At 45.8% G+C, this 23,726-nt stretch overlaps 1 protein-coding gene across 1 annotated transcript in view; it reads right to left on the reverse strand.

The window, feature by feature from the left end:
* Positions 1-1,121: 1,121 nt before the first annotated feature.
* Positions 1,122-23,726, reverse strand: part of LOC143808707 (cytochrome P450 2K4-like) — a 142,148-nt gene continuing 119,543 nt past the window's right edge. Inside the window, exons 8-10 of the mRNA XM_077291637.1 lie at positions 3,256-3,437; positions 1,785-1,926; positions 1,122-1,499 (exon numbers count right to left, since the gene is read on the reverse strand). Of these exons, the coding sequence (XP_077147752.1) occupies positions 1,321-1,499; positions 1,785-1,926; positions 3,256-3,437 (503 nt within the window). The 3' untranslated portion in view covers positions 1,122-1,320. The remainder of the gene's footprint in view (positions 1,500-1,784; positions 1,927-3,255; positions 3,438-23,726) is intronic.

The following is a 23,726-nucleotide window of genomic DNA, read 5'->3' on the forward strand; positions in this document are numbered from 1 at the left end:
CCTGACTATGTCCCTTCTTCTGATGAAGCTGCAGCAACCTCTCCCTATGCTAAGATCGGCAGAAGTAAGATGGCGGTCGGCGTGCACGCCCCTTTATAGCTCCTGTGACGCCGCAGAAAGCAAGCCAATCACTGTCATGCCCTTCTCTAAGATGGTGGGGACCGAGACCTATGTCATCACGCTGCCCACACTCTGCGCCCTCCTTCATTGGCTGAGAAATGGCGCTGAACACGTCATATGAAGCGCGACTTTGGCGCGAAGATCGCCGACCATTTTTGAATTTGTCTGATCTGTTTCGCTCAACCCTACTTTTCAATGCAAAGTTGGCTGGAATTGAGATCGAACATCATGTCGCATTTGGAGAGCCCCTGATGTGTCTAAACAGTGGAAACCCAACAAAATTGACCCCATTTTGGAAAGTAGACCCCGGAAGAAACTTATCTAAATGTGTGGTGAGCACTTTGAACCCCCAAATGCTTCACAGAAGTTTATAATGTAGAGCCTTGAAAATTAAAAAATCCTTTTTTTTTCACAAAAATGATCTTTTAGCCCCCAGTTTTGTATTTTCTCAAGGATATCTGGAGAATTTGGACCCAATTTCTAACTCCAACCCTAACCCCAGTTTGAGGCCCTCCTCCCCTACCTAAGACCGTCACAGCATGGCAGTCAAAATACAGCAAGATTAATCATGTGAATAAATGAAGTTAATTACCAGAAAGGTGGAAGAAGCACTTGTGAGATCATTACTTGTTTCTAGTGTCATCCGGCATCATTACATACAAATATTCATATTCTTAATGTTCTGATTATATGTGTGGTCAATTCATCCTAGATGTTATACCGTGACATGACTTTAGCTTTTTTATGGATCTAAAGAATACTGTATTGGGTGAAAAGTGGGACATTTACTCATTTTCTATGTGAAGCAGAACTTTCTAATTACACCACATTGGATTTGATCACATTGTGATGTGCCTCAAACATTAGAAAGTCCACCAAACTGTAGATCTAGATCTAACTGAAAACTTTAAGCTTGGAACAAATGTATTGGGATGTTTTCCTCATGGCCTGTTGGATGACTTTTCTCAATGTCTACAAAAAAATAGAACCCAAACTAAAACAAATTGTATTAAGTTTATTTTATTATTATTGTTTTTATTTTTCTTATTATTATTCATTCATTTTTCATTGTTATTTTATTTAAAACTATTACAATACAAAAATGTCCTGATAGATGATGAAATTGTTGAATTATTTACAATATTTTTTTTTTCTATGACGTGAAGTATCCTTCACATTAGGATTGAAGGTGATCACAGTCTATCTGCGAGACACGGCACACATTTTATAAGGTTGTGGGGCATTTGTAACCCCCAGGGCAGGAGTAAGGTCCAGTTTCGCTCCAGGTGGTGGATGGAATGTGAAATTTTGCAGCAATGATGTAAAGAAGAGAAATATCTCCATTTTAGCCAAGGTCTCCCCAGCACAACTTCTTTTCCCTGTAAAGGAGTACAAAATTATAAATACATTAAGGTGTTATTAGATTTAAAGATCTTTTTATCTGTGTTTTTCCTAATATCTCCTTGAAAGTTGGTTCCATGGAAACATTATCCACTTGGAGACTAGGCCAATTTTGGCCTTGAGGGCATGCTCATTTTTTGTCAATGTAGCTGTAGGAGATTTTGTTTTCTGAAGGAATAAGTACTGTATTGTTAGTAATAATTCTATTATTAATGCACTGATCTTATCCCTCCAAAGAATAAGTCATGTATTATTAACGATACCTATTGAAAATGCTATGAAGGCCTCATTCTTCTTGAAATTTCCATTGGAGTCAAGAAAATGTTCTGGGTAAAACTCATATGGTTTCTCAAAGTAATCTTTATCTCTGAGAGCCGAATGGAAAAGAGCAATCACGCTTGTTCCCTGGAAGAAAAGGTTACGTAAAATGTATGGTAAGGAATGTAAATGTTGTAAAAAAAAAAACACAAAAGCAATACTACTTAAAAAATTGGAATGCAATTAATTTAGGCAGTACCATTTGAAGGGGATCCTTTAATGGATAAGTTCTATAGATGAGCTCATTTATTTGAGTGTAATTTAATAATACAAGAATTTTACATAATTTCATAGCCTCCAGAATACAGATTTTCATGTAAATATGCCAGCTAGCTGCCAAGCAGAAGTTGAAAAAACCTCACTAATATTAAAGCTCACCTTTTCCCCTTTCCCTGCTGCTCGGCATCCGGTTCTCAGCGGCTCTTCTCTCCACTATCATGTCACATGCCCGGTCTCTTCATTCTAGAATGGGACTTCTGGCAGCGATCAGACCTTGGAGGTTACTATGAGCCGTAAAATTGTGATGGACCATGATGTCACAACTCATGCCACTTCGGCAGGGTGCACAGTGACCACAGAGGTCTGATTATACCTGAAAGTCACGTCTATGAGCGAAAAGGCCGGAGTTGCAGAATTTTGTCAGATCTCATCACTAGTCAGTTGTAATCATCACTAGATTTTATAAGGGAATATGTTCTAACTTCATGGGCTGGGAGGAAGGAAAAGTTTTGTCCACCTCCTGTTTCTTGAGATGTGATATGGTGCTTATTTGTACTTTTACAGTCAAAAAAGAAGAGTGGTGTATGTGCTTTTTAGAAGAATTGGAAGGTTTACCTTAAGAAAGGCGATTTGTGATTTTGCTTCTGTCCTTTCAGTGAAACATAATCTCATTGATAACGCACAACCTCTTGAGACCATTCTCCTTTTTAGTCCTATGGCTATCTAATGATATCCTAATGTTGCTCTCTGCCATAGTTGTAGCTTGTAAATGTTTGGCTTCCACTTAATCTTTCTGTTCCATAGCCTTCATAAACTGATGGGACAACACTATACCCTATCACATTTGAGAATTTTCTTGATGACCTAACACCTGTTCACCTTTATTTCCTTCTTTACTTTCCCATTTAAGACATATTACTTAAGTCTTGTGTCTAGTTCTCGAAGTTGAGTTCTCATTCTCTAGTCTACTGTATGTCACCATCCAGTAATGGATCTGCTTTCTATCTATATAATCTGATTAGTCTTTCATCCTCTGGACTTTGCTGCTTTGTTCACAGATTACCTTCTTATTTTCCATCATCCTTTTCTCTACGTCCATGTTTGCCCAGGTAATGTAGCTTATGTCTATGTCTGAAATCACAATACCATTCAATTTTTAATGGCACAAAAGAATAAACAAAGAAATGGTGGCCCTACCTTTGGAATAAAATAGCCATGAAAAGTGACATCTTGAGAGGTAGAATGCAACAAAATTGGCACAATATCCCCAAACCTAAGGATTTCATGGATGACGGCGTCAGTGTACGGCATTTGTTTCCTGTGTTCTGTCTGAGGTTGTGCCGACCCGATGACTCGTTCAATTTCATTTTGCACCTTTACTGTCAAAACAGATAATACAAATATGTACACATTACATTCTATCTTAAAACACTTACAGAATGCAGCAAAAAATAATTTCTAGGGGGTTGATTGATATATCTTAAAAAATAGTTGCAAACTGCTAAGAAAAAATCATCATTATATTTTGCAATATCTAATGAAATTCAAACAATATTCTAGAAATTGTGATAATGCAGAGCTTGTTTCCCATACCGACCTCCTTGGAATCAAGGAATTTTCCAGTAGACAAAAAACAACTTTGAGACTTTTTTACTTGAATGGGGTTGAGCTGCAGCACGAAGAGCAGCCACATCAAGAGACTGTCACTGTGACTAGCATAGAACAGACCATAATCTCCAGTGAGCACCACAGACTTTTGGGTCTATCAAAGTCACTGACCTCTGGGACCCCCACAACTCAAACATTTATGGCCTTTTCTAAGGCTAGGCTATCAATTTGTAATCCCAGAAACACCTTTAATACATTATTCTTTGATAACCAATCTAAGTTTACCTTCAAGGTCTTTCCTATAGATGCTATAATCTGGTACATTACCCATATGTTAGGGTTGAATTTATAAAATTTTATGGAAGATTTCTCCTATCACCACAGACATCTTGAGCATCTGCTCAATTTCTATAACTCTTGATCCATGTGACGCCACATCATTTGACCATGTCTATCACTAGTCCCCAGCGGTAATAATTTTTTTTATCTATTGTTGTGTGTTAGGGCTGGCAGAATGCACCAAATAATAGAAAGGAAGAAATATGGTGCATTCGCAGGGTACACCGTGCAGAGATGACACCTGCTCCTCGGTAATGGCGGACTACACGGCGGTATAATGTGAACACTGTGAACACACATGGGTTAACTTCTCCCGCTAAGTAAGGAGGCGAACCATGTTGCTTCACAGAGTGAATGCCAGTGTTAGGTGACAGGACTCTGCCCCAAGCACACAGGGTTAGAGTCCCTCTAGACCCTCTGTGCTCTCTGCCGCAACTGCAGTGCCAGAGAGAAACCTAAATAATAAAGATTTAGTGCACTGAGTGTGACCAGCACCACTCTGGCGGACGCGACTAACCGCCTTAGCTAGGGACCGGATCGCGCACTACATGCACATGTGCCCACACTGGCAGACGCTGCTGAGACAACGCAGTACAATCATGCCTTGTGCAGGATGGCACAGACTGGCGCTAGTCAGCTCCAATACCCAAACCATATATAACAACGCTAAGGAGGGGATTGATTAGAAGTGTTCACCAGATATCAAACAATGTTCCGCACACACACGGTATACGTTTTATACTAGCGCATGGCTGAGCGGCCATGCAATCCTTTTATAGCGGCATCCTTCCAGGACCTTCCCAGTCATCCAATCAGGGCTGCTTCAGGACCTGAGCATGTGACCCCCGACCTCCAATGGGAGGTCATCCCACGGGCATGCTCAGTTGAGAAAAAGCAGGACTTAGTCCCAGGAACGTCTGCTCACCACTGTTGGTTATAATAGCAGAACCAGGAATGACAGTGGTAACCAGATGCACAGCATCAGGTTTAGCAAGATGCTGGGACTGGTGTCTCTGCTGAGCAGGCTCCTTTGTGGCAGGGGAAGAATGGGAGACCACAGAGGACATAGTTTGAGATTCCCCCTGTGCAGCGGTGGGAACACAACACCTAACAGGATGTGACTTTTTAGCCACTGTTGAAGGACATGGTCAGTTGATTATACCAGCAGACATCTTGTGAGGGCTGACAGAATGCACCACATAAATATAAAAATAGTAATAAGGTGTGTTGGCAGCTCCGGGTCCACCCTTCATAGATGTAAACTGCATCTCAGTAATGGCGGACACTAAATACCGAACACACATGGGTCAACCGTCACCCGGTGTGTACTGCAGTGAGCCCTGTTACTTCACAGAACCGCTAATTATATTTAGCGCATGGGGTGCGCCCGGAGCTGCATTGGAGATCGCCACTAACACACGCTAACTAGTTACATACAAAAACGCCAAACTGATGCTAGCTAATGTGGAGTGTGGACCAAGTGCACAGTGCCGTACAGACAATGCCAATACTAGGCGCTCTCTCTGACTCCAATCACCCAATTCACATACGCAACCAGAGGGAAGGGGATCATTAGGAGCCTTCACCTGAGCCATAGATTCTTGCATACACACCACAATTATTAGATATACTAGCGCACCGCATTGCAATCCTTTTATAGCCACACCCTTTCGAGACCTTGATGATGGCCCAATCCGAACTGCTTGAGGATCTGAGCATGTGACCTCCAACCACCCATGAGCGGTCATCTCATGGGCATGCTCAGATGCAGAAAAGCAGGACTTAGTCCCAGGAGCGTCTGCTCGCTGCTTACTAATGCTGGTTCATCCAGATAGACTATGACCGAGGTGGATAGCATATCCCAGAAGATATCGTTCACAAAGTCTTGGAAAACGGCAGGGGCATTACAGAGCCCGAAGGGTATTCATAGTGGCCGTCCCTGGTGCTAAATGCCGTTTTTCCACTCGTCCCTCTCACGGATGCGTATCAAGTTATAGGCGCCCAGCAGATCTAATTTTGTAAGCACCTTTGCTCCCCGCAACCTATCAAAGAGTTCAGAGATTAGAGGCAGAGGATACTTTTTTATGGTAATAGCATTAAGACCCCTGTAGTCAATGTATGGATGTTATTCCCACTCTTCTTCTGCATGAAGAAGAAACCAGCTCATGCTGGTGACACTGACTTCCTAATGAATCCTCTTTCCAGATTCTCTTTGATGTACTGAGAAATTGCCTCAGTCTCCAGGAGAGATAACAGGTAGACTCGACCCCGGAGAGGCTCAGCACCAGGCAAGAGGTCAATAGGACAGTCATGCGGCGGTGAGGTGGAAGGGTATCCGCAGCTCTCTTAGAGAACACGTCCACATATGCCCATAGAGTTTGGGGAGAGAAGAAAGATCTGTGGGCACTGCTGTAGAAGCCACCTGAATTCACTCCCTCTGACATCTATCCACACACGACTCACTCCATCCCAATATTCTCCAAGAGGACCACTCTATATAAAGAGAATGGTGGCGTAGCCAGGGTACCCCTAATAAGAGCTCATCAATACCCTTGGGTATTTCCACACAAACCTCCACCCTGTGAGTGGATGGGCCTATAAGTGTCCCCTTGAAAGACAATTTGGAAGAAAACGCCACTGTGTCTAGAGAGCCTCCTCCTATAGCCACTAGATGGGGGCGTTTTCCTTACCACTGAGGACATCTGGGGGCAAAATGTCCTGACTGCTGGCAGACATGGCAGATCATGAGTGCATGAGTGGTCCAGGACTTAGATCCCGCTCGTGACACCTCCATGGCCTCTTGGGGCTCAGACACCTGATCCGGGGATTCCAGAGGTCTGGCGAAGTTAGGAGCCAGCTGAAACCTCTGCTGACACTGGGCTCACTCCAACCTTCACTCAGAGAAACTAAGATCGATGCGAGTGGATACGGATATTAGCTCTTCCAGTGTGGCTGGAATCTCCCTACTGGCCAGAGCATCTTTCACATGGTCACCAGCCCCCTCCAAAAGACAGGGATGAGGACTTTATCCTGCCACTCTAGCTCAGATGCTAAAGTCAGAAAGTGGATGGCAAAGTGACTGACCATGCATGAGCCCTGTGTCAATGCCGGCAGTTGGAGCGCCGTATCATGGGTGACTCATGGTCCCAAGAAGACCTGCTATAGACTGCTCAGAAACCACGGCGCACTCTGCACCACATGATTGTCACTCTCCCACAACGGCGTAGCCACTTCAATGCCCTGTCCGACAGAATGGAAATATTAAACCCCACTTTAGCCCTCTTGGAGGAAAAACATGCAGCCAGTAGCTCCAGGTGTATCGCACACTGGTTCACGAATCCCTTACGTGACTTGCTCTCACCTGAGAACCTCTCAGGCATGCTAGAGAGCCACCAACCTGCCCTCCAGCTGCTGCATGTACCGCTGTAGTCGCTGTTTGTCCGCCATTACTAGCCAGACCCTGGCACTAGTATAATGTTAGGGATGGCAGAATGCACTAATTAAATATAAAGATAGTCATAATGTGCATTCACAGCCCGGGGTCCACCGTGCAGAGTTGTAAACTGTTGCTTGGTAATGGTGGACACTAAATGGTGGCACAGTGGCGTACAGGCAATGCCACTACTAGGCACTGTCTCTGACTCCAATCACCCAATTCACGTACACAATCAGAGGGAAGGGGATCATTAGGAGCTTTCACCTGAGACATGCACGCTTGCACACACACACCATAATTATAGGCCGATCATTTTATAGCCGCAGCCTTCCGGGACCTTGCTAATGACCCAATCCGAGCTGTTTGAGAACCTAAGCATGTGACCTCCGACCACCAATGAGCGGTCGTCTTATGGTCATGCTCAGCTGGAGAAAAGCAGGACTTAGTCCCAGGAGTGTCTGCTCGCTGCTGACTAATGCTGGTTTCTATAGCTGAACCTGGGACAGCAGCAACAAACAAACGCACAGCATTATCCTGAGCAAGATGCCAGGACTGATGTCTCTGCTGAGCAGGCTCCTCTGTGGCAGAACAAGAATAGGAGACCACAGAGGACATGGCTCAAAATTCCCCCTGTGCAGCTGTGGGACCTCAACGACTAACATGTCTACATGTAGAAGCTTTTGGTTGAAACAGAGAAAAATAATAATTATAAAAAATGACTAATTTTATTTATGTAACTCCTACATACTGGGTATAGTGATAAGCGAACATGCTCGCCACTATTCGTTACTCGCCCGAGACTCGGTGTACTGGCCGAGGAGCGAGCATTTCCAGATTATTCGGCGGCAACAGCAGTCTCCACCCAGCAGTTTTGGCAGACATTAGAGACCCAATCACAGTGCAGGGATTGTCTGCCAGGCCATGAAACGCCACAGCCATCTTTGTTGTAATCATGCTGTATTTTACTGGGCCATACAGCAACATCCCGAGTATAAGAGACCAGGCGCTGCCCTGCTCGCTGCATTCTGTTTCTGTTTCAGCAAGAGTAGGGAGAGCTGCTGCCAAGATAGGGTCAGAATTGTGGTTTTAGAGTTAGTGTAGGTCAGCAACTCTTACATCCACAACTCCTGAGAAAACAACAGTCCTTTTTAGGGCTAATTCGTGGGTCCTGATATTACAGCGCTAGGCAGGCAGGGCACGCACAGCATATCCACATCAGTGTATAGTTGTGTGTGCTACCCTTGTGACCCTTTTTTTTTTTTGGTGTTTTAAATTCACCGAAAAAGGCCTCATATATCTCTGTGCTCTAAGTTTGGGCATTGAAGGCCGGTGTACTTACTTTGTGACTGTGTGATACTCAAATTGTATACAGCGCTATTTAGCACCCCAAAAAATTTGAAAGGCCACAGATTTGCCAGTGTGGTATTTCTGTTACAGCCGTCATGTATCTCTGCTCTAAGTTTTGACATTGGAGGCCGGTGAACTTACTTTGTGGCTGTGTGATACTCAAATTATATACATCGCTATTCAGCCAAAAAAATTTTGAAAGGCCACAGATTTGCAAGTGTGGTATTTCTGTTACAGCCGTCATATCTCTGCTCCAATATTTGGCATTGGAAGCCGGTGTACTTATTTTTTGGCTGTGAGATACTCAAATCCTATACAGCGCTATTTCGCATCAATTAACTTAAAAAAAAAAATTGAATATACAGTAGTCGTTGAGGTCAGGCTGAAGCCTGCCTGGTGTTTGGGTTTCAAAAATCATAGATTTGCAGGCATACTGATCACATATTATTTCGCTACTAATAAAGACATTTGTGTTGAGCATTTGAAATTCTGTAGTCCATTTAAAATGGTTAAGGTAAGGGTCATGGGTTGGAGAAGAGGACGTGATGCTGATGGTGCATGCAGAGGATGAGACTGAGGGCAAGGTGAAAGTGGGCAACAACAAACACCCTCATCGTCTCACTCGACTTTCCTGTCCCAGTTTCTAGGAGACCGCAGCACACCACTATCGAAGCCAGAGCAGTGTGAAACGGTTGTTGGTTGGATAGCGGATAATGCTTCCAGTCACTTAGCCACCACCACCACCTAGTCTTCCACATGGTCAAGTCTGAGCAGCTGTGAGTGTGGCCAAGATATTCCTCACCCTGATCCTCCTTCCTCCCACCATGCCGAGTGCCCTGAGACACCTGATCCCACACTTGGACACTCTGAAGAGCTGTTTAGTTTTCCATTTCAAGATTCAGAAATCTCTGCTGGTCAACTTAAAGTGGGGAAAGATGAGATCGCATATCGAGCTGCCCAAAGCTTTGACCAGCAATGGTCACATGAAGGCAATGGTAGGAAAGTGTCACAAGAGGTGGAAGATGATGAGACACAATTGCCAGAAAGTGAGGAGGAGCAGGGTGTGGATGTGGAAGACGAGGTGGTGGATGACATAGTGACTGACCCAACCTGGCAGGAAGACATGCATAGTGAGGACAGCAGCACAAATGGGGAAGGAGGCATATCACCCCAACAGGCAGGAATAAGCAGTGTGGTGGCCACAGACAGAAGGCGTCATGCATCAGTTCCCGGTAACACCAACAAGAGTGAAGTTGCCATTCCACCTGTGAGATCTTCCTGAGTCTGGCTATTTTTTAAAGACTCTGCTGATAACCTCAAACAGGCCATTTGCAGCACCTGCCATGTGCCCGCATCAGCAGGGGTAGCAAAACAACCAGCCTGACTACCACCAACATGATCAAGCACATGCAAGCAAAGAACCCAACTTTGTGGGCAGAACCCCAGGCTCCAGGACCACTGCCTGCTGGTCACACCACTGCTTCTTCCACTGTTTTGCGTAGAAGCCAATCCCCAGTACACCTAGCATGTGAAGATGCTTCTAGCCCTGCACCTGTTGTGGCCCACAGTCAAGCAGCACCATCAGCAAGCGAGTCCACGTCCTTGTCCCAGCACAGCTTTCAGTTGTCTGTAACCCAGTCTTTGGAATGCAAGTGGAAATGCAAAGCCAATGTCCCACAGGCCACATTCCTCAATTCTAATTTTTCTCTTCTGCTTGCGCTAGAAATGCTGCCTTTTAGGCTTGTTAAGATGGCAGCTTTCCGCAACCTGATGGCGGCGGCCGACCCAAGGTACTCGGTCCCCAGTCGCCACTATTTCTCCCGGTGTGATATACCGGCATTACACCAGTATGTGTCCCACAACATTACCCGTGCCCTCAACAATGCTGTTACTGGGAAAGTCCACCTAACCACGGATACGTGGACAAGTGCTTGTGGGCAGGGACGGTACATCTCAATGACGGCACACTGGGTTAACATAGTGGAAGCCGGGATCCAGTCGGACCTTGGGATGGAACACATCCTCCCCATGCTGAGGATTGCTGGTCCTATGTCAATCAGGGTTACCCCCACAGTCTACAGCTCCTGCACCTCCTCCTCCTCTTCATCCTCCATGTCTGATATCAACACATCATTCAGAAGCTGGAAGCACTGCAGCACTGCCTCAGCCAAGCGGCAACAGGCTGTGCTGAAGCTAATCTGCATAGGTGACAAACCGCACAATGCAGAAGAGTTGTGGACAGCGCTGAAAGAGCAGTCAGATGTTTGGATGACACCGCTGAACCTACAGCCAGGCATGGTCGTGTGTGACAATGGCCTGCTAACCGGAGATGCCTGATCTGCTAGTGAAAGTATGCCATCTTTTTGCCCATTTTAGAAAGTCAGCTACAGCTTCAGCTGCCCTTGCCATTTTACAGCAGCGCTTTCAGCTTCCAGCTCACCGAATGTTATGTGATGTCCCCATGCGCTGGAACTCTATGCTGCATATATTGGAAAGGATTTGTGAGCAGAAGTGGGCCGTTTTTGACTATCAACATCCACAAGGCCATCGATTTTCTGGTCAGACTCCCACATAAGACCTCAGGAGTGGACATGGATGTCAGACATATGTAACATCCTCCAAAACTTTGAGTACTGCACCAAGATGGTGAGCGGCGATGTCGCCATAATTAGCATCACCATCCCGCTTCTCAGCATTCTGAAAAACTCTCTGCTCACAATCAAAGAGGATGCATTGCAGGCAGAGCACGAGGAGATGGAGCAAGGAAACATACAGGGGGATTACACTCAGCCCAGCCTCATGTCTTCTCAACGTGCATTGGTAGGCAATGAGGAGGAGGAGGAAGAACAGGAGCTACTTTCATGCGCTATAGATGGTACTACAAACACATCTGTATTAGTGTCTGTTCAGTGGGGATGGCCTGAGGAGGAGGAGGAGGAGGAGGACAGCATGGTCAGTCATCCTGTTGGTGAGAACACGGAAGTCTTGCCTGTTAGCAGTCTGGCATGCATGGCTGACTTTATGTTTCGCTGCATTTCACGTGATCCTCAAATTATCAAAATTTTGGGAGACACTCATTACTGGTTTGTGACACTTCTAGACCCACGCTACAAGGAGAACTTTCAATCTCTTCTGCCTGAAGCAGAGAGGTGTACAAAAATGTTGCAGTACCACAGGGCCCTTGTAGCGGAATTACTTAGAAAATTCCCATGTGAGAACGCTGGCAGCAGCAGAGTTTGTTGTACAACAAAGGACTCCAAGCGTGAGAGACAGAAGTACAATCCAGCTCAGGCAGGGGAGCATTGGCCAAGTTCTGGGACAGTTTTCTCAGACCCTCCCATCATGGTGGCACAGAGGCAAGGGGTGCTGTCACAAGAAGTGCAATGTTTGGGAAGATGGTGAGGGAGTACTTTGCAGATCGTACAAATGTCCTCCGTGATTCCTCTGTGCCTTTTAATTATTGGGTATCCAAGCTGGACACGTGGCATGAACTGGCTCTCTACGACTTGGAGGTCCTGACCTGCCCTTCTGCTAGCGTTCTGTCAGAGAGTGCTTTTAGTTCCGCTGGTGGAATTATAACAGATAAGTGCATCCGCCTGTCAACTGAAAATGCTGACAGGCTGAGTCTTATCAAAATGAACAAGGCCTGGATTGGGAAAGACTTCTGAACACCACCAAGTGAAACCAGCAAAACATAACTTCAAATACATTTTCTGTTTTGGGGAGGTGTATTCTCATGCACCTCTTCACAACCACACATGGGTATACACTTCCAGATTTGGTCCGTTTGTTTTTATCCTCCTCCTTATCCTCATCCTCCTCATCCAGAACCACTATAGCACCAGGGTGAACGTGGTCTGTACGGTGCATTTTGGCCAAGGGTGCTGTGATGGCACTCTTATTTTTGAAAAAAAGGACAACACATTGGGGAATTGGGCATGCCATTTCTTTGGGCCTACTTCTTAACTCGGTCTCCTGCAATCTGTCCTGTACCTGCCAGTAGATCACCAGGGTGAACGTGCTCTGTACAGTGCATTTTGGCCAAGGGTGCTGTGATGGCACTCTTATTTTTGAAAAAAAGGACAACACATTGGGGAATTGGGCATGCCATTTCTTTGGGCCTTCTTCTTAACTCGGTCTCCTGCAATCTGTCCTGTACCTGCCAGTAGATCACCAGGGTGAACGTGCTCTGTACGGTGCATTTTGGCCAAGGGTGCTGTGATGGCACTCTTATTTTTGAAAAAAAGGACAACACATTGGGGAATTGGACATGACATTTCTTTGCGCCTACTTCTTAACTCTGTCTCCTGCAATCTGTCCTGTACCTGCCAGTAGATCACCAGGGTGAACGTGCTCAGTACTGTTATAGGCCGTTGACATTTGGGCTAGGGGAATGCAATGGAACTAGTGTATTTTTAAAAAGGGTACCCCCATTGGGGAATTGTATGGCAGATTATGCACTGCATTAAAAGTCTTGGAGACCCACACCACTACATTAGCCCTAATTCTTAACTCTGACTCCTGCGATGTCTCTTCCTTATCTTAGACGACATGACCAGTGTGCACGTGCTCAGTACTGTTATAGAACGGTGATTTTTTGACACGGGAGCTGTGAAGGCACTATTTCATTTTGTAAAAACAGGACCCCACATTGGGCAATTGGGCATTACATTACATTCGGCCTACTTCTTAATTCTGTCTCCTGCAATGTATACTTTAACTACCACTAGATCGCCAGGGTTAACGTGCTCTGTACGGCGCATTTTGGGCAAGGGGGCTGTGATGACACTCTTTTATCTTTTTTAAAAATGGACCCCACATTGGGGAATTCAGCATGACATTCCATTGGGCCGACTTTTTAACTCGGTCTCCTGCAATCTAAAATGTACCTGCCACTAGATCACCAGGGTGAACGTGCTCAGTACTGTTATAGGCCATTGAAGTTTGGGCTAGGGGCATGCGATGGCACTAGTGTATTTTTTAAAAAAGGTACCACAATTGGGGAATTGTTTGGCAGATCATGCACTGCATTAAAAGTCTCAGAGACCCACACCACTAGAGTTGAGCGACTTTCATTTTTTTAAGATCGAGTCGGGTTTTGCGAAACCCGACTTTGTCCAAAGTCGAGTCGAGTGAAGTCGGCCGATTATCGCGAAAAGTCAGGGATCGACCGAAACATGAAACCCAATGCAAGTCAATGGGGAAGCATAGTCGGCAGTGAGTGGAGGCCAGGAAAACACCTACAGTGCCCATTTTAATGCCAAAAACATCCATTCTTGTTTATGAAGCTTGTAAATCTTAATTAACTTTATAATAATAGTTGGGCATTGGAAATTGGGGGTCATTTGGCAAAAGTTGTGGGGGGTAGAGCTGGTTCAAGGTTTTAGTAGGCCCAGGAAATGTGGAATACGTCACGGCGGTGGAGCAGTGAGAGGTAAGTATTTCAACTTTGCAAGTGCTGTGATCCTGAGCAAGCAGGGAGGCCCACTCGTTCGCATTGGCACTGGCACAGGGCCCCTCAAAGTACGGTGGTGTGTTTGCACGGCGGGGGCGCCTCCCACCGGCAGCGACACTTTTGCGTACTCTGAGGGGCCCTGTGCCTGTGACATCGCCAACGAGTATGCCCCCCTACCTGTTGAAGAAACCTGCACTTTCACCTGCACCTTCCTCTTTGTCCCTGTGTAAGGTGGTATAGTATGCGGGAAGAGGAACCTGACTTTCAGCAGGGTCAGATTGTGGCTGTGTAGCGTGCAAGGGGAATGTAGTGGTCTGGGTCAAAGTACCACAAGACTCATCTAGCACCGGCTGGGCAATGGGCAGGATGAGGTGGAAACACTGATATAGGCCCAAATAATAAAGTGGGTAAAATGCAAGTCAAAATTCGTAACAGGACTAACCAGGTGGCATTGCTTAGTTCAGTGGAGTAGAAAACCCAGGAGCGGCAGACAGACACCATTAGTAGGGCCGAACCACACTAGTAGGCCCTATGCAGTTTAATATTACAAATGAAGGCCGAAAGCCTGAAGATTAAAGGTCAGGAAAATAACACAGGACAACACCAAGGTGCGGCACACACCGTTACTAGGCCCAACCAAAGTAGTAGGCCAACTGCAGTTTAATTATTCAAAATGTAAGCCGAAAGCCTGAACATTGAAGGTCGGGACAACAAAACAGGAGAAAAAACAGTAGCGTCAGACACCGTTTTAAGGGCCCAACCACACATTTTAAAAACAACTACTTAACGAGAGCTTTAAGATTGAAGCTCAGCTTTATAGAGTGGAGGACAACACCATGGAGCAGCACACACCGTTAGTAGGCCCCAACCACCAATTTTTACCAACAAATACTTAATGAGAGCCTGAAGGTTGAAGCTCAGATTTATACAGTGGAGGACAACACCAGGGAGCGGCACACACCGTTAGTAGGCCCCAACCACCAATTTTTACCAACAAATACTTAATGAGAGCCAGAAGGTTGAAGCTCAGCTTTATAGAGTGGAGGACAACACCAGGGAGCGGCATACACCGTTAGTAGGGCCCAATCTGCTACTATAGGCCGAAAGCCAAAAGGTTGAAGCTCAGCTTTATACAGTGGAGGACAACACCAGGGAGCGGCAGACACCGTTAGTAGGCCCCAACCACCAATTTTTACCAACAAATACTTAATGAGAGCTAGAAGTTTGCAGCTCAGACAAGGAAACCTGGAGGAGAACACCCAGGAGGAGGAGAACACCCAGGAGGAGGAGAACACCCAGGAGCGTCAGACACTGTTAGTAGGCCCCAACCGCCAATTTTTACCAACAAATACTTAATGAGAGCCAGAAGGTTGAAGCTCAGCTTTATAGAGTGGAGGACAACACCAGGGAGCGGCACACACCGTTAGTAGGGCCCAACCAAAGTTGAAGGCCAAATGCAGTTTAATATCTGCTACTATAGGCCGAAAGCCAAAAGGTTGAAGCTCAGCTTTATACAGTGGAGGACAACACCAGGGAGCGGCAGACACCGTTAGTAGGCCCCAACCACCAATTTTTACCAACAAATACTTAATGAGAGCCAGAAGATTGAAGCTCAGCTTTATACAGTGGAGGACAACACCATGGAGCGGCACACACCGTTAGTAGGCCCCAACCACCAATTTTTACCAACAAATACTTAATGAGAGCCTGAAGGTTGAAGCTCAGATTTATACAGTGGAGGACAACTCCAGGGAGCGGCACACACCGATAGTAGGCCCCAACCACCAATTTTTACCAACAAATACTTAATGAGAGCCAGAAGGTTGAAGCTCAGCTTTATACAGTGGAGGACAACACCAGGGAGCGGCACACACCGTTAGTAGGGCCCAACCAAAGTTGAAGGCCAAATGCAGTTTAATATCTGCTACTATAGGCCGAAAGCCAAAAGGTTGAAGCTCAGCTTTATACAGTGGAGGACAACACCAGGGAGCGGCAGACACCGTTAGTAGGCCCCAACCACCAATTTTTACCAACAAATACTTAATGAGAGCCTGAAGGTTGAAGCTCAGACAAGGAAACCTGGAGGAGAACACCAAGGAGGAGGAGAACACCGTTACCAGGCCCCAACCCAAGTAGTATGGCAACTGTAGTGTTACATTTAAAAATACTTAATGAGAGCCTGAAGGTTGAAGCTCAGACAGGGAAACCTGGAGGAGAACACAAAGGAGGAGGAGAACACCAAGGAGGAGGAGAACACCGTTACTAGGCCCCAACCCAAGTAGTATGGCAACTGTAGTGTTACATTTAAAAATACTTAATGAGAGCCTGAAAGTTAAAGCTCAGACAAGGAAACCTGGAGGAGAACACCAAGGAGGAGGAGAACACCGTTACTAGGCCCCAACCCAAGTAGTATGGCAACTGTAGTGTTACATTTAAAAATACTTAATGAGAGCCTGAAGGTTGAAGCTCAGACAAGGAAACCTGGAGGAGAACACCAAGGAGGAGGAGAACACCGTTACTAGGCCCCAACCCAAGTAGTATGGCAACTGTAGTGTTACATTTAAAAATACTTAATGAGAGCCTGAAAGTTGAAGCTCAGAAAAGGAAACATGGAGGAGAACACCAAGGAGGAGGAGAACACCGTTACTAGGCCCCAACCCAAGTAGTATGGCAACTGTAGTGTTACATTTAAAAATACTTAATGAGAGCCTGAAGGTTGAAGCTCAGACAAGGAAACCTGGAGGAGAACACCAAGGAGGAGGAGAACTCCGTTACTAGGCCCCAACCCAAGTAGTATGGCAACTGTAGTGTTACATTTAAAAATACTTAATGAGAGCCTGAAGGTTGAAGCTCAGACAAGGAAACCTGTAGGAGAACACCAAGGAGGAGGAGAACACCGTTACTAGGCCCCAACCCAAGTATTATGGCAACTGTAGTGTTACATTTAAAAATACTTAATGAGAGCCTGAAGGTTGAAGCTCAGACAAGGAAACCTGGAGGAGAACACCAAGTAGGAGGAGAACACCAAGGAGGAGGAGAACACCCAGGAGCGGCAGACATTACTATTAGGCCCCATCCAAACTAGTAGCCCAAATGCAGTTTCCTATTTTTTAAAAAAGCCCAAAAACCTTAATTGAGGACAATTTTTATTAGGGACTGCAGACAGACATAGTAGGCTGTCCCCTGTGGACCATGCATCCACCACATTAACCCATTGCACCGTAATGGACACGTAACCTTCCGTGGCCATGCCTACAGGTCCATGCGTCTGTTGTCAGGTGCACCTTTGTACTCACAGATTGCCAGAGTGCATGGACAATGCGGTCTTTTACATGCTGCTGGAGGGTTGGGATGGCTTTTCTCTCAAAAGAAGTGTCGACTGGTTAGCTTGTAGCGTGGTACAGTGTAGTCCATCATGGCTTTATTAATATTAAATAAAATATATAAATAGGCTCTATGAACTTTTAAATAGGTTCCAGGGGTACACGGGCAGCATTGGTGTGGTCAGTGGAGGACTATTGGAAGGAGGGACCGCAGACAGACTTAGTACGCCTACAATTAAAAAAAGTGGCTATATGCACTTTAAAATAGGTTCCAGGGGTACACGGGTAGCATTGGTGTGGTCAGCGGAGGACGATTGCAAGGAGGGACCACAGACAGGCTTACTGGGCCTAAAATAAATAAAAATAGGCTCTATGCAGTTTTAAATAGGTTACATGGGTACACAGGCAGCATTGGTGTGGTCAGCGGAGGACGATTGCAAGGAGTGTCTGACACAGTTAGTACTCCCAAAAAATAAATAGATGTTAATGTCTCACAAATAGTGTTGAGCATTCCGATACCGCAAGTATCGGGTATCGGCCGATACTTGTGGTATCGGAATTCCGATACAGAGATCCGATACTTTTGTGGTATCGGGAATCGGAATCGGAAGTTCCCAGTGTATGGTTCCCAGGGTCTGAAGGAGAGGAAACTCTCCTTCAGGCCCTGGGATCCATATCCATGTAAAAAATAAAGAATTAAAATAAAAAATAGGGATATACTCACCCTCTGACGCGCCCTGGTAGTAACCGGCAGCCTGCTTTGCTTAAAATGAGCGCGTTCAGCACCTTCCATGACGTCACGGCTTCTGATTGGTTGCGTGCCACTCATGTGACCGCCACGCGACCAATCACAAGCCGCGACGTCATCCCTCAGGTCCTAAATTCCCTTCTAGGAATTTAGGACCTGAGGGATGACGTCACGGCTTCTGATTGGTCACGTGGCGGTCACATGAGCGGCACGCGACCAATCAGAAGCCGTGACGTCATGGAAGGTACTGAACGCGCTCATTTTAAGCAAAGAAGGCTGCCGGTTCACAGCGGTAAGGTCCAGGATGCGTCGGAGAGGTGAGTATATCAATATTTTTTATTTTAATTCTTTATTTTACACATTCAAATGGATCCCAGGGCCTGAAGGAGAGTTTCCTCTCCTTCAGACCCTGGGAACCATCAGGATACCTTCCGATACTTGAGTCCCATTGACTTGTATTGGTATCGGGTATCGGTATCGGCGAGATCCGATACTTTGCCGGTATCGGCCGATACTTTCTGATACCGATACTTTCAAGTATCGGACAGTATCGCTCAACACTACTCGCAAAACAACAAAACAAAAAAACAAAAGTGTGGCATACTTAGGTACAGGGGTGGGCTCCTCTGCTGAGTTTCAGACATAGTAATTTCGCACTAAGTATTTACTGGTGTCAATATAGGGCACTGACCCAGACTATTTTAACTAGCATCATAGATGTCAACAAATTGGTATTGTCAGTGCCAGGCATTGAATGATGTCAGCGCATAGACTAAACATTGGTGGAGCTGTGAGAGATAATTTTGCACGTGGTAGAGCACAGTTTGAGCTGGGGGGGTGAACTCTCTTGTGGCCGGCGGTACCGTCCCAGGGCCCCTCATGTTACAACGGTGTGTCTGACATTGGGTGCGCGCCACCACCGGCAGAGACACTTTATTGTACTATGAGGGACCCAGTGGCAGTGCCGTCGACCAAATGCGAGCACACCCACCTCTTCAGACAAATGGCACTCTAACGGGTGATTGCGCCAAGTGGCGAGACCACGGCCCCGTGGGGGGAGTTTTCCCATTGAGGGAGGTGTAAACATGTCGTATGCTGGACAAACAGCTTCTGCAAATTAAGAGATTGGAACACTCAGTAAGACCAGTCCACAAGCAAGACCTTTTTATAGGAAAGCTAGGTGTCAGCCGGGAAAGGTGGGGCAAAATAATTTGAAATCCAGGAGTGGTTCATTTTAATGAAGGTTAGATCATCCACATTTTGGGTAGCCAGACGAGTCCTTTTTTCGGTTAATATTGAACCAGCAGCACTAAATACTCTTTCTGATAGCACACTAGCTGCTGGGCAAGCAAGCTCCTGCAATGCATATTCTGCCAATTCAGGCCAGGTGTCTAATTTGGATGCCCAGTAATCAAATGGGAATGACGTTTGAGGAAGAACATCGATAAGGGATGAAAAATAGTTAGTAACAATACTGGACAAATGTTGTCTCCTGTCACTTTGAATAGATGCTGCAGTACCTGTCCTGTCTGCGGTCATTGCGAAATCACTCCACAACCTGGTCAGAAAACCCCTCTGTCCAACGCCACTTCTGATTTGTGCACCTCTAACACCTCTGCCCTGTAGCCCCCTGCAGCTCGTGTGAAAACCATCACCGGCGCTGTGTGCTGGGAATGCCTGAATCAAACGGTCTACAAGAGTTGCTTGTTTGGTTGCTAATATTTGTTCGAGGTTCTCATGTGGCATAATATTTTGCAATTTGCCTTTATAGCAAGGGTAAAGGATGCAGGCCAACCAGTAATCGTCATCGGTCATCATTTTAATAATCCGTGGGTCCCTTTTGAGGATACATAAGGCATAATCCGCCATGTGGGCCAAAGTTCCAGTTGTCAAATCTGCGGTTGTGCTGGTTTGAGGGGCAGTTACAGGCAAATCTACATCATTTGTCTCCCTTAAAAAACCAGAACCCGGCCTTGCAACGCTACTAATTTTTGTTGGCCCAGGAGAAGCTTCCCTTAAAAAAGTACTCATCCCCATCATCCTCCTCGTCCTCCTCCTCCTCTTCGCCCGCTACCACGTCCTCTACACGGCCCTGACCAGACAATGGCTGACTGTCATCAAGGCTTTCCTCTTCCTCGGCTGCAGACGCCTGCTCCTTTATGTGCGTCAAACTTTGCATCAGCAGACGCATTAGGGGGATGCTCATGCTTATTATGGCGTCTGCACTAACCAGCCATGTGCATTCCTCAAAACACTGAAGGACTTGACACAGGTCTTGTAGCTTCGACCACTGCACACCTGACAACTCCATGTCTGCCATCCAACTGCCTGCCCGTGTATCCTCCCACAAATACATAACAGCATGTGTTGTGAATTTGGATTCTGGGCTCCCCCGGTGGCCGCTTGTGGAATTGGACTTGTCATCCTCTTTCCTGTTTCACCTGGTTCCATCAGTAGTGGGTGTCGCTATTTAAGCTCATTTCTCTGGTGGTTTCTTGCCGGTCAACAATGTTATCTGATGCCTCTCAGTGCTTGTTCCTGCTTCTAGACTACTACTAGATAAGTTGGACTTTTGTCCATGTTTTGTTTTGCCTATTTGTTCCAGTTCACAGCTGAAGTTTTGTTACTGTGTCTGGAAAGCTCTCGTTGATCAGGGATTGCTACTCTGGCGTTATGAGTTAATGCCAGAGTTTAAGGTAATCTCTGGATGGTGTTTTGTTAGTGTTTTTCTGCTGACCATGAAAGTATACTATCTGTCTTCTGCTATCTAGTAAGCGGACCTCAAATTTGCTAAGACTATTTTCCTGCTGCGTTTGTTGTTTCATCTGAACTCACCGTCATTATATGTGGGGGGCTACTGTCTTCTTTGGAATATTTCTCTAGAGGTGAGCCAGGTCTTATATTTCCCTCTGCTAGCTATTTAGGTCTTAGGCCAGAGCTGGGCATCTAGCGACAAATAGGAAATGCTACCTGGCTATTTCTAGTTGCGCGGCAGGCTTAGTTCATGGTCAGTATAGTTCCATCTTCCGAGAGCTTGTCCCTCTATAGGCTTGCTATGATCTCTGCCTGCAGAGATCATGACAGTTTGACCGGCCCATAAAGTGTTAAAGACCCAGGTTGAGAAAGGAGAGTTATAAGAAGTCTGCTGGGATTTTTTTTTTTTTTTTTTTTTTTTCCTCCAGTCTGCCTTGCTGCAGTCTTTTTTCTCTCTCTCCTCCTAATCTCTGTATGGCTCTGTGTGCACCTGACAATAATGGATCTCCAGAGTGTAACTGCGGGTTTGAATAATCTCATCACGAAAGTACAAAATTTACAAGATTTTGTGGTACATGCTCCGGTATCTGAGCCGAGAATTCCTTTGCCGGAGTTCTTCACAGGGAATAGAGCTAGCTTCCAGAATTTCCGAAATAATTGTAAGCTTTATTTGTCCCTGAAGTCTCGTTCAGCTGGAGACCCTGCTCAGCAGGTTAGGATTGTGATTTCCTTGCTCAAGGGTGACCCTCAAGATTGGGCCTTCTCATTGCCAGCAGGGGATCCTGCGTTACGCGATGTGGATGCGTTTTTTCTGGCCTTGGGCTTGCTTTATGAGGAACCTCATTTGGAACTTCAGGCAGAAAAAATTTTGATGGCACTATCTCAGGGGCAAGACGAAGCTGAAGTTTTCTGCCAAAAATTCCGTAAATGGTCTGTGCTTACTCAGTGGAATGAGTGCGCCTTGGCGGCAACTTTCAGAGAAGGTCTCTCTGATGCCGTTAAGGATGTTATGGTGGGGTTCCCTGTGCCTGCAGGTCTGAATGAGTCCATGACAATGGCTATTCAGATTGATAGGCGTCTGCGGGAGCGCAAACCGGTGCACCATCTGGCGGTGTCTATGGAAAAGACGCCAGAAAGTATGCAGTGTGATAGAATTCTGTCCAGGAGCGAGCGACAGAATTTTAGACGGAAGAATGGATTGTGTTTCTATTGTGGGGATTCTACTCATGTTATATCAGCATGCTCTAGGCGTACAAAGAAGCTTGATAAGTCTGTTTCCATTGGCACCATTCAGTCTAAGTTTATTTTGTCTGTAACCCTGATTTGCTCTTTGTCATCCATTGCCACGGACGCCTATGTTGACTCTGGCGCCGCTCTGAGTCTTATGGATTGGTCCTTTGCCAATCGTTGTGGTTTTGATTTAGAGCCTTTGGAGACTCTTATTCCTCTGAAGGGGATTGACTCCACCCCATTGGCTAATAATAAACCACAATACTGGACACAAGTAACCATGCGTATCAATCCGGATCACCAGGAGATTATTCGTTTCCTGGTGCTGTATAATTTACATGACGATTTGGTACTGGGATTGTCATGGTTGCAGTCTCACAACCCAGTCTTGGACTGGAGAGCAATGTCTGTGTTGAGCTGGGGATGTAAGGGTATTCATGGGGACTTACCTTTGGTTTCTATTTCGTCGTCCATTCCCTCTGAAGTCCCTGAGTTCCTCTCTGATTATCAAGACGTCTTTGACGAACCCAAGCTTGGGTCGTTACCTCCGCACCGTGAGTGCGATTGTGCCATAGATTTGATACCGGGTTGTAAATATCCAAAGGGTCGTTTGTTTAATCTGTCTGTGCCGGAACATGCTGCTATGCGGGAATATATAAAGGAGTCTTTGGAAAAGGGACATATTCGTCCATCTTCTTCTCCCTTGGGAGCTGGGTTTTTCTTTGTCTCAAAAAAAGACGGCTCTTTGAGACCATGTATTGATTATCGGCTTCTGAATAAGATCACTGTTAAGTATCAATACCCATTGCCATTGCTTACTGATTTGTTTGCTCGTATAGAGGGTGCTAAGTGGTTCTCTAAAATTGATCTTCGTGGGGCGTATAATTTGGTGCGGATCAGGCAGGGGGATGAGTGGAAGACCGCATTTAATACGCCCGAGGGCCACTTTGAGTATTTGGTCATGCCTTTTGGTCTTTCTAATGCCCCTTCAGTTTTCCAGTCTTTTATGCATGATATTTTCCGCGATTTTCTGGATAAATTTATGATAATATATCTGGATGATATTCTGATTTTTTCTGATGACTGGGACTCTCATGTCCAGCAGGTCAGGAGAGTTTTTCAGGTTTTGCGGTCTAATTCTTTATGTGTGAAGGGGTCTAAGTGCGTTTTTGGGGTCCAGAAAATTTCCTTTTTGGGGTATATTTTTTCTCCCTCTTCCATTGAGATGGATCCCGTCAAGGTGCAAGCTATTTGTGACTGGACTCAGCCCTCCTCTCTTAAGGGTCTTCAGAGATTTTTGGGCTTTGCCAACTTTTACCGCCGATTTATTGCTGGTTTTTCGGATGTCGTTAAACCACTGACTGATTTGACCAGACAAGGCGCTGATGTTGCTAATTGGTCCCCTCATGCTGTAGAGGCCTTTCAGGA

This window comes from Ranitomeya variabilis, chromosome 2, assembly GCF_051348905.1.
Source record: "Ranitomeya variabilis isolate aRanVar5 chromosome 2, aRanVar5.hap1, whole genome shotgun sequence".
NCBI classification, from domain to species: Eukaryota; Metazoa; Chordata; class Amphibia; order Anura; family Dendrobatidae; genus Ranitomeya; species Ranitomeya variabilis.